The sequence below is a fragment of the Periplaneta americana genome, chromosome 3, assembly GCF_040183065.1.
Source record: "Periplaneta americana isolate PAMFEO1 chromosome 3, P.americana_PAMFEO1_priV1, whole genome shotgun sequence".
Classification (NCBI taxonomy): Eukaryota; Metazoa; Arthropoda; class Insecta; order Blattodea; family Blattidae; genus Periplaneta; species Periplaneta americana.
Genome location: NC_091119.1, coordinates 162,317,043 through 162,329,868, shown reverse-complemented (window position 1 = coordinate 162,329,868; position 12,826 = coordinate 162,317,043). Strand labels below are relative to the sequence as shown.

At 34.8% G+C, this 12,826-nt stretch overlaps 1 protein-coding gene across 1 annotated transcript in view; it reads right to left on the bottom strand.

Moving 5' to 3' along the window:
• The window catches only part of LOC138697070 (homeotic protein ocelliless-like), an 82,352-nt gene that overhangs the window by 28,052 nt on the left and 41,474 nt on the right, over positions 1 to 12,826 (bottom strand). Inside the window, exon 3 of the mRNA XM_069822666.1 lies at positions 7,425 to 7,746. Coding sequence (XP_069678767.1) covers positions 7,425 to 7,746 — 322 coding nt within the window. The remainder of the gene's footprint in view (positions 1 to 7,424; positions 7,747 to 12,826) is intronic.

Here is a 12,826-nt window from a genome sequence, read left to right as displayed (position 1 = left end):
TACATTCCACAAGAAATGATCAATCTCTAAAAAAATCAATATTATTGTCCGTATTTCTAGTCAGTTGTAACCCACTGTAGTCTATAGTCTACATTCCACAAGAAATGATCAATCTCTAAAAAATCAATATTATTGTCCGTATTTCTAGTCAGGTGTAACCCACTGTAGTCTATAGCCTACATTCCACAAGAAATGATCAATATCTAAAAAAATCAATATTATTGTCCGTATTTCTAGTCAGTTGTAACCCACTGTAGTCTATAGTCTACATTCCACAGAATTTTTTATTTTATTTTATTTTAGTTGGTTATTTAACGACGCTGTATCAACTACTAGGTTATTTAGCGTCGATGAGATTGGTGATAGCGAGATGATATTTGGCGAGATGAGGCCGAGGATTCGCCATAAATTACCTTGCATTCACATTACGGTTGGAGAAAATCTCGGAAAAAACCCAACCAGATAATCAGCCCAAGCGGGAATCGAACCCGCGCTCGAACGCAACTTCAGACCGGCAGGAAAGCGCCTTAACCGACTGAGCCATGCTGGTGGCTTTCCACAGAAATGATCAATATCTAAAAAGTCAATATTATTGTCCGTATTTCTAGTCAGTTGTAACCCACTGTACAGTCTACATTCCACAAGAAATGATCAATATCTAAAAAATCAATATTATTGTCTGTATTTCTAGTCAGTTGTAACCCATTTTTTGAGTTATGGCGTTAATATCTTCATTTATCCCACACTGCGCTAATATGCATGTTCTGGAATCATATCCCGACACTATCTCTAGTTAACGCTTTTGGAGTACACCATATAAGTTATATTTAATATTAAGGATAGCCTACCTCTGATTGAGGTTCTGGCTGATATGTATATCTACAGTATTATCAGGCAGTACATCTCACTTGACGATATGTGTCAGAGGGAGAACAACTTATTGTTTGTATACATCTGAAGTCTGATTAGTATAAAATGTTAGGGAAAAACGTAATACGGCGAACGCTAAGCTCCGCCCACGACCCCTTTCCACTTTTCCCCTACAAGCCCACCACATACTCTACGTGATAGGCTAGTGTTGTGTCGAATGCACGTTTCATGTGGGTGGAGATAACTTCCCCTACTGGCGTTCGCCATATTACGTTTTCGCCAAATGTTACTAGTCAGCGATATGCTATGGTTAGCCTAGTTCTCTGACATGACTTTATTGCTGTACCGGTAGTCTTTATGTTAATATGATTCCTGTGTTTTGGGTCTAATGATGATTAGATTTAATACGCAGCAGCTGTAAGAACTAATAACAGCCTGGCACTGTTTATCGTGGAATTAAGTTATTGTGTATGTTCATTTCTTGAATGTTGTAGCAATAAACTTGAAGGAACGGACGGGCGTCAACTTGAGCCTGCATTCCTATATATAGCCTATGTTTATAAATTTAAGATTGTAGGCCTAATAGACGCGAAGGGGAGAAGGCGTCTCCGAACGGAATCTGGATCTGTGCCAGCCTGCCAGCTCGCCATAAGTAGCTGAATATAACAATGCGTTATGAAGTGGAAATTAGACACCAGATTTCGTATCAAATTCAATTACGCGGACCATGTAGGCCTACGCACACTATTCCTAGCAAGCACCTCGTGCACCGTCGGCGTCGGAAGCAATTCGTGGCTGTTTGCTTTCTTCAATTTGTATCATGTTATGCAGAAAGCGAGTAACCCTTAAGAAAATACTACTACTACTACTACTACTACTACTACTACTACTACTACTACTACTACTACTACTACTACTACTACTACTACTACTACTACTACTACTACTACTACTAATAATAATAATAATAATAATAATAATGACGTTTCAAAAAAACTAATGACGGTTCAAAATCTCTCGCTCAGCTATTCCTACCATTTTCAAAAAAATTCAAAGCTTCATTTAGCTACATCATGTTGCACTCTATATGCAGATAGGGCTAATCTAATACTTGTATGAAATTTTCACACCTTCTTAAACTACAGAAAGCGACCATGCTCCTTGGTCTTGGAGTATCACTACTCCATATAAGAATTTTTTCAGAAAGCATTCATGCATGTTGTTTGCCTTTTGCAGTTTTGTGTGTCCGTCAGTAGCGGACGGTGGGTTTGAAAGTTGAGGAGGCCAAGACGTGAATGATGAGAATATAAAAATATAAGGCCTGTGATGTACCTCATTACCAAGCGCAGAATTGATAGATTTTAAGAAATTAAAATTAGGTTTTCCAGTTTATGTTTTAGGATTTTAAATCTTATGTTTAGGAATTTATATGATTTTACGGGGAAAGAATAAAAATAAACAACATGCTGTTAATATATTACAAGGCTTGGTAAAGATTTCCTCTCTTTAGGACAATCTAAGTCCTAACCTACGAATTAGATCTTTTAGGTCATATTGAATTTAAGAATGTTACTCTTTGCTACATAAAACGAATAAGAAAAGCAATATTTGGAGAGTAACGAGATAGCAACAAAATTGATTCGAACCAAAGAATCCAGGGCTTGCTCATTACTATTACATAGTCTAATTTTACAGCAAATTACCTCGACGATCTTCTTTCTTCGCAAACCGATCAAATAGGCCACAACATACTGAATAACTGCTACTAGAAGAAGCTAGAGACAAATCTGCATTTGTTTCTAAACTCTCGATATATTTAAAATAATGTATAAGTAAATACATCTCGTAACACAAAAGAATAAAATAACAAGAACACCCGCAAACAAGAGAAACTCTAACAACGTAAATGAAAACTTTTACGCAGGGAGAGAAAACTAACAACACGTCACTCAATTTTCTAAAACTAAGAAGAGAGAAAAAGAGAGAGAGAGAGAGAGAGAGAGAGAGAGAGAGAGAGAGAGAGAACTTCCCAATACTGCCGAAACCAGCCGTGACTATAAGCAGTACACTTGTCAGCGGTGGGTAGGACGTCTCCAAATCGGCTCCCCTCGCGCGTTCTAGTCAAGTTTAAACACTCTTCTAACCAGCTATCTTATTGGTTGAACTGCTGTTGTCATGGTTACCGGGGAGTAGCGTCATCCTCTTACCCGCTCTCGCATGGACACTGCAGGCTGCTAGATGTCGACTATACAGGTTACAGCGCTATCTGTTATTTTTCAGTACAAATTATTTGTACTATCTACAGTATAGCGAGCGGGTATCACCAACTGAATGTGGTCGACTTTACGTAACTTACATCTTAGTCGTAGTGAATAGTAAAATTAATATAAAAGAAAAAAGTTCGTCATTTGCTGTAACTTGTCTGTGATCTTAATTCTGCTGAAATTATTATTGCCATATTGTGTTCTGGTAAAATATTAGGGGAAGCTCTGCCTTCCTTGCCTCCCCTGAAAATCCGCCGCTGGTGTCCGTCTGGTATATGAGTAGAATACCATGGACTCAAGCGGTTTAGGGTAGGGCCTAAATGTAGGTAGGAATATTAAAAATTCTTAATAGACACGTATTTAGGGCTTATATAGCCTACGCTATACACAGGCCTATGCACAGATACAGGCACGTCTAAATATACTGTATAATCATCATCCGGGCGCCACAGCCCTTGAAGGACCCAGACCGACCAGTTGGCTGCTGGCCTCATGTTCACATGCCAAAGCAGAGATGGACGATCATATACTGTATAAAGATAACTTAAATACTGTATAGGCCTAGGCTATAGACAGAGCCAGATATCCACATAAGCTACAGATATACATGTAAATAAATAAATAAATAAATAAATAAATAAATAAATAAGAAAGCAAATGAATAAGTAAATAAGTAAATTAATGAATGAATAAATAAATAAATAAATAAATAAATAATTAAATATGTAATTAAATAAATAAGTAAATAAGTAAATGAATAAATAAATGAATACATAAATAAATAAATAAATAAATACATGAATAAATAAATGAATAGATGAATACATGAATGGATGGATGGATAAATAAATAAATAAATACATAAATAAATAAATAACATAATATAACATAACATAACCCGTGAATAGCTCTCTGTAGATCATCTTAATATCTATAAGAAGTTATAGTCTATAAGAAATATAAATATCGCGTTGGAAGATGTCCACTCCAGAAAATATTCATGCTGTATAAGACATGATTTTGAAGGGTCGACAAATTGAGCTCATACGTAGCCTATATCGGCTAAATGGATGCCCAAATGCCTGAACTCTGAACAGAAATTACTCAGAGTAACAATTTCCATGTCACTTTGCCGCCGGTTGAAAGACGATTAGGCCTATTCTAACATTTTGGATCGTATTGTAACTATGGACGAAACATGGATAGGCCTACATCATTACGATTCTGAAGCAAAAGAACAGTCTAAGAAATGAAAACACTCAGGTTCTTCCAACCACAGAAATTTCGCGTTCAATATTCGGCAGGAAAGTGTTTTGCATCAATTTCCTGGGACAAAGATGAAATAATATGACGGACTAGGTACAAGGTAAAACTGTAGCTGGACCGAACTATACTTCGTTATTAACTATGCTTCAGTAAGCAACTGTAGAGAATCGTCGTTGTAAAATTTCGAAAAGTGTGGTCTTGCAAGACCATGCACTCGCTTATAAGTCCCTGATTGTGTGGCAGGAATTAAGTTGATTGTGAATTGATCGGCTATTCCCCATACTCTCCCAATTTAGCTCTCTCAGACTAAGTTATCACTTATTTTGAAACTAAAAAATATATATAGCTTAATTAAAAGGAAGTAAGTTTTTAGAGAGTAAAACTGTAGTAATAAGTGCAGTGGTGGTGTGGTTTGCAAACGGAGACAAAAATATTAAGGTTTAGAATTGCTTTATGACAATCTGCTAAGTATAATTAAATAGGTGTAAAAGGTGATTAAGCATTTCTTTAGATATAATAACCTTATTCATGTTAGGTTAAAACTTATCAATACTGCCTCATAAATATAAAAATTGGCGCGTGAAAGAGCACTCTTAAGATATATATGGTTATCAGTTTAATTAATTATCAAATTAAGTGCTGCTATTTTCATGTACAAAGTTATTAACAATTTAATACATAGCAATATTATATTTCAGTTTAATAAAGATAGACTATACATATTTGAAGGGTTCAGAGCCATAGTGGGCCAAGCGCCATTTATTAAAAACGGAGAAAGCAAGGGTTAAAGTTAAGTTAGTTTAATGAAGATTGACATAACATTTAGTTTGAATGTGTATACGTGTATACTCGTATGTTTCCATTTAATTGTGGTGATAACTTCATTTTAACTCTTGTTTTCTACGGTTTTAGTAAATGGCGCTTGGCCCACTATGGTTCTGAACCCTTAATTTATTCTACAAGACAAAAAGAAAATACTTTTTTCCCAGCATGGTCCAGTGACATATGATACGAAAAAAATTAAGCATTTTTTAATCACTTATAATCATCTTCCTTCAGAATACAAAGTTTTACCAAATTTCCGGTGCTTTAATAATAATAATAATAATAATAATAATAATAATAATAATAATAATAATAATAATAATCAGAATAATAATAATAATAATAATAATAATAATAACTTATTTAATCTGGCAGAGCTAAGGCCAGTAGGCCTTCTTTTCCGCCCAGCCAGACTCTAATTCTAATTGAATACAATTGCTTACATAGTTATTACATTAATATCTAGACCATAAAACAACATGAAAGTAAATAATGAAAGTTGGGTAAGTAATGTTAGTGTGACAATAATAAACATTGGTAAGAAATGGTTATAATAATAATAATAATAATAATAATAATAATAATAATAATAATAATGAGATAATTTAGATATTTATCTGTGATATATATATATATATATATATATATATATATATATATATATATATATATATATATATATATACCATTAAACATTGAGAAACCTGAAACAGCTATTATTGTTAACAAGAATTGTTAGAAAAATATTTCGTTAGTCTATTCTTAAATTGGTTTGATGTCTGACAGTCCCTGACGTTACTCGGTAGGGAATTCCAAAGCCGAGGAACAGCCACAGTGAAAGAAGATGAATATGAGGATGTTCGGTGGGAGGGAATGGATAAAATTGAGGAGTGTTGTGATCGTGTGTCTAGGTTATGATGGGTGGATAAATTTTGAAAACGAGACGCAAGATAGACAGGAGTGGAGAAATGCAATATGTGAAAGAGAAGGAAAAGATAGTGGATTTTCCTACGATCTTCTAGAGATCTAGACGGAGCCAGGACAACATTTCGAGGGATGGTGTTACGTGATCAGCCCGGCGAATATTGCAGACGAAACGGACGCACATATTATGAAGACGTTGTAGTCTCTGCGCCGAAGTAACGCTTAGGTCAGTAAGCAGAATATCACAGTAATGGAAGTGGGACATCACGAGTGTTTGCACTAACATTTTTTTCATGGAAAAGGGTAGAAAATTCTTCAATCGCCTAAACGAGTGGATTAATGAGAATACTTTTTTGCAGGTTCCTGCAACTTGAATGTTCCAAATTAAACTTTTATCCATATAAATACCTAGATTCTTTACTGATTCAATGAACGGAATTTCGGTGCCGTATATTTTAATCGGGGACAAATTTGGTATGGTAATAGTGCTTAACAAACGTGAATGGCCCACAATGATTGACTTTAAGAAATGCAAAAAAAAAAAAAAAAAAACAAAAAAAAGGCCTTTTTGGGAAGATTATTTATTTTAATTCTCGGCTGGTTTATTTATTTGGTGGTTTCAAACTTTTTCTTATTTTTCCCTAAAACTTAATTGTTACCTTACAGTTCTTATCTATTTTCTTTCTTTAATTTTTGTTATATTGTATGTTTCATTTCTTTAATTCTTGTCATACTGTATATTTTTCACAGACTGTAGTTTTATGATTTGTTAAACTATACTTATTGTACAACATAGGCCTATGTGTATGCAGAGTACATGAGAAAAACAATCAAAGTTACAATGCTCATAAGAGTGATACCATCTAATTCAATATATTACTGCAAACGTTAGTGTTTTTTCTTATCAAAACTGGTAAAGCAGAATTATCACCATGGATATAGTCATCCTTTCCTCCTTTTTCATTAGGAACAGCAATAAATTTTGCAGTAATATAGGCCTACTGAATTAGATGACATTACTCTCAAGAGAATTGTGACTTTGATTGTTTTTCCCCTGTACTCTTCATATGTTCTTGTATAGCCCTTAAATATGAGTTTTATTCATTGGGGCATAGCTACTCAATAAATAAAAAAATAAAAAAAATAAGTAGACAAACACAGTACCAAGCTAACTATAGGATTGTGTGTTCCTTACTGTTGTGCCCACCGTCTTGCGGAGTGATAAACAAATTCTATCTAGCCTACATAAGCTGTAGCATACATTGGAGAACTCACCGTTACCGTTCATGGGTTTGACGTCGTTGCTGTTGGAGGATACACTGCTAGGGGTGGTGCTCACGGTGGCTGTCGGGGTGCCGGGCTTCACATCCTTGTTGCTACCGGAACTTCCTCCGGGGTTTCCCGTCACCGACGAACCTCCCCCGGATTGCTTGCCGCCCCCTGCTTCGTTCTTCACCACCTGTTGGCCTGCCCCCGTGACTCCATCTCCCGGCGTAGAAGCGCCTCCACTGCCGCCACTCGAAGAGGTCTGGGATGCCTTCTGCTGGGCTAACCTCTCTTGCTTCCGGAACTTCGCCCGTCGGTTCTGAAACCAAACCTGAGGAAAAAAAGAACAAGAAATACAATAGAAGCGTTTATTTTACACCAATTTCAAGGAGTATTATAAGTTATTTGTTTTAATACAAGAAACAAAGTAACAAAGGAGATAAAGGAATTACTTTTGTAAACGTTTATTCGGAAACAATCTCCTATATCAGTGGTGTCAAGTAAGCCTATGGTCCATCCCAGGAAACAAGATCTCTGGCAAGTGGTATGTGGGAGGGCTAGGGCCAATGATCGCTCTGGGGAGAGATGTTGGTTGAACGAAGCTAGCAATCGCTTGCAGGGATTGGATCATTTCTATCTGAACTCAACTCTACCTTCTACCACGAGCATCTTACCCCTTAGCGGCCTCGAGCTGATGCTGCCCGCAATACACTCCGGCACAAATAGACTCCGCCCCTATATGCGATCGGAAGGAAGTCGAAAGGAGAATAGCAATAGCAAAGAAAGCTTTTAATAGAAAGAGGAGCATCTTCTGCGGACCTTTCGAAAAAAACTATGGAAGAGACTAATGAAGTGTTTTGTGTGGAGTGTGGGGCAGAAACATGGTCGTTTCGACGAAGTGAAGAGTAGCATTTGAAATGTGAATATGGAGAAGAATAGAAGAATGGAGCGTGTGAAACGGAGACAGAACAAGACGTGAAGCTGTGATAGAAAGAATGAGTGATGGAAGAAAAATGTTGAAACTGACGAAAAAATAGGAATTGACTGTGTCAGTGAATTGCCTGCTGAAGGATGCACTGGAAGGCAGAAAATAGATAAGATTGGAAAATGCTGGGTTTGCAATGAAAGACTTGCCAATGGGCAGAACAATATGAATGAAATGAACTTAATGTCTCGTTCTTTTAATAATCCCTTCTACATAATCTGTTTTGATAATCTGATAGTAGACATTTGTTGTAGAAGTTTTCTTTTTAGCCGATTATTTTACAAAGTTTTATCAACTGCTATGGTTATCTAGCGTCTGAGTGAGATAAAGGCGATAATGCTAGCGAGATGATTCCAGGCTCCATTGCTGAAAGTTACACAGCATTTGCTCTTAATGGGTTGAGGGAAAACCCCGGAAAAATTTCAACTACGTAACTTGTCCCAACCAAGATTTGAACCCGGACCCGCTAGTTTCAAGGACAGACATGCTAACTGTTACTTCACAGCTGTGAACTTGTAGAAGTTCCTCCAACTCCCTTCTATATGACTGTAATCTTATTGTTGACACTATCTTGTATCCAATTTATTTCATATGCCTTGATCAATTACTCTACGAGTATCTAATCTAGAATTTCCTTTCAGAGCTCTCAGAAAGTTCATTTCCAACGTTTGAATTATATCCTTTTGTTTCGTTCTTTTAATAATTCTCTTGACATTATTATGCTTTAGTAATTTAATTTAATTTCACTTATGTAGGCCTAAACGAAAACTTGTTTTCCAAATAAGTTACATAATTCAGAAATTTGCTGGCTATAACCATCAAATACTAATGACGTCACTCTTTTGATATTTTTTTCTCACGCTTCGTCATTACTTTAGAATCCGAGTACTTATTACATGGTTCAAAGCGCTTCATTTTTAACGGTAAACACGCATGATGAAATCTGAAATTTGTAAAACGTTCCCACCATGTATGTGATTCTTGCTGGCGTGAAACTCATTTTCCCAATTTCTCTGCCCCTCTCTGTCGCACAGTTTCCCACACTCATAAATTCACCAAACACAACAACAAAACTGTAGTGCGATGTTATGCCCATAAAAGCCAAAACGTTAACACCAACAGCTCATGGATAATTATGGCCGCGCGGACGTTGAAAATAAACAATTTTGTGAATTGCTAGCTGGCGGATGCCTATATATGCACGCCTTTTCAAACTCACCATTGCAGCTCGACAATTTATGTTCATAATGCTTATTGCATACTGCAATCCCATCAGCAGTAACCGCCTATGCCGCTACCCCCACACTCGATGCACTCCCCCCCCCCCCCTGCAATCCAACCTACAGCAGATAAACCTACTGCTCCCGCTGATAGGTATTGGCACTTCCCAATAAACAGCGACTGGGACCAGCATTACTCAAACTCAATTATATTTATATTCATTTATTTATTTTTATATCCACAAAGTTGGATGCAACTTTCGTTTATGAATCATTTTCAGTGTTAAGGTATGTAGTTAGGTCTACTCATCCATGACGTAACTTTAGTTGCTTAAATTTTTTAGTTGAGCATCTCTTTACAAATATTATTATTATTATTATTATTATTATTATTATTATTATTATTATTATTAATTTATTCTGGCATATTTATAGGGAACTGGATAGTGATTTGGGGTGAAAACTCCGATTTTTATTTTGTGTTGAAAAGTACAGGGACGTCATTTTATTTTTACTTCAATTTTTATTGTACCTGAGTTTTTTAATGTACTTTACTCCCACCCCTTCTACTAATGAAGTTCAGCCGTCCTCCACACAGATCCAAGACCGCATATACAGTCATAGTAGCCTTACGGTCATAGTAAACAGTACGTTCCAAAAATATGTTCGCGTTTCCCAGTGACAAAAGAGCTTTCAATATTGCACCATTTTCCATTTGCCTACGTCGGATCCCGGTTTCCCCCACCTGCTTCTATTCGCCTCTCTGTCAATGCTAGTGGCTGGGCTGTCTTAGCTCTTTTCTGAGAATATTAATTTCTGTTAGGAATTGAACGTCTACATAATATTATACCCATACAATTGTTTAAAATAACTTAAATAAAAGGGCCTCGTTAAGTAATTAACTGTCACGTGATTTCCTCCCTTTCTACGAAGCTGCGACGTAACCACTTGGACGGACAGTAGATAGCAAGTCTGAGAAATTTTATCTTTTCGGATCGGGCAGAAATGAAGATTGAATTTACAGTACCTAAGGTCTCTTTTATAGAGTAGGTACAGAATTATTTCAACATGAATTACTGATACGAAGTACGAACCTGATAATTGGAATTACGTACAATAGTCTATAGTGCGATAATATTCACATTAAGACTGAACGGCCACCATTTTCAAAAATGTGTTTAAATATCCATATTATGATTATTTTTCAATTCTCTATTGTGTACGCTAATGTGTTGTACGCCGTATAATGTACACTGCATAATGAATACGTCCGAATGGATAACTCAGTTAGTAAGTAAAAACACTTATTGTTAATACAGTACTGTATTTCGATTAAACAAGAACCTAATGATAATTATCAAACTCAAAATCGCGATATTTCCTAGTTTACGTAAATGGATGAACTACTTTTCTTTCTTCCTATACTTAGTAAAGTGATTTGTTTGTATTTTACGCCAGTATCACCGAATCCAGTCGTGGAAGGGAGATAGCAACCGGTGTTTCCGGTTCTTAATCGTTAATCCAAAGGTATAGCCAGGTTAATATTAGAAATGTCAGTAAAAATAAAATTATGTCCCTGTACAAAACGTGTCTTTAAAACAATAGGGTAAAAGTTGGTAATATTGTGATAGTTCTTTTTTGAGAATTTAATACAATTTTACTGAGCGAGAGAAGAACCGGTTTTTTGCGAAGGAACATCTTTTTATCTTTAACATTGTTAGATTTTGTATGAAATGAAAGCTATGCAACAATAATTTACATAATATTAAGTACGCAACAACTTGTTAGGTTCTTAATGTCCATTTCAAAGGTCAATAATTTCAGGCCTTTCATAAAACTCCTGCACAATCAACATTTCTATCTGAATTTATTTAATATTAGGCCTATATATTGTCATATTTATAAATCTATAGTAACTTATAAATTTAGATATAGGCTACACATAGTCTACTTACAATTTTTATTGAAATAATAATCAATATTGTTGCATACGTGACCACTGTAATTGGGTTTTATTCTGTATATGTTCACATCTTGAAATGAATGAATGAATAAATAAATAGATAAATAAATGCATAGCTAATAAATGAATAATAAATATAAATAAAAAAGTAAATACATAATGAAAACCAACAATTAAAACAAACAAAATAAAAAAACAGAGATCTAAAACGAATAAATAAATAAATAAATAAATAAATAAATAAATAAATAAATAAATAAATAAATAAATAAATAAATAAATAAATAAATAAATAAGTAAATAAATAAATAAATACATACATAAATAAATAAACAAACAAATAAATAAATAAATAAATAAATAAACAAATAAATAAATAAATAAATAAATAAATAAATAAATAAATAAGCAATAGTACATTATGCAACGAGCCTATAATGGTAGTAATTAAGACGTGAGGATGTTTATGAAACGAGCGTCTTAATTACCATTATAGGCAAGTTTCATACGAATTTTTATGCTCGACCATATTTCTAACTTGAAATTATTCATAAGTATTCATGTTATTGTTATGTGAGTGAGTGCAATAGCCTACATCATAAATTGTGAGATGTGCGCAGACGCGAAAGTATTGATTTTTTCCGGGAAACGAATGTCGACGACCTTGATATAATCTAAAGAGTAAGATAAACATTAATCTTGATATAACCTTGAAATTGAATTCGACATCGAAAAACGAGAAGACAAATTGAATTTATTTGAATATTATTTACAATTAACGCTAATTATTTATAGTAACAGAACATAACCGTCTGCGACAGTACTGGATTTCCAGCCTCCGTAACGTTTCGCTAGTTGTCTTTCGATTGCATATCCGAGAATAATCGAAAACCTGAACTTTAATGAATAGGTGTATTTTAATGACATGCATTAAAGTGCTGCTACCAGGTGTATAATTACTACATTTCGGCATGGTCGAGCATAAAATAGTTTATAAGCATAAGCATTTTAAACTACAGTTTCTAATACTGCTATAAAATTTACCCTAATTCTTTAAACCCTAAATATTGAATACATTTTATAACAGCTACAATACAAGTACCTTCTCTGTTGACAATTTTATTAGCAGTAAATTCTTGATAAGAAATTAAAATACGATACTTAGGGTAAACTAGGTAGTTATTGACCAGTATACGGTGATTGACCGCTTCCTTTTTTCAAGTATATTGTGAATAAACCACGA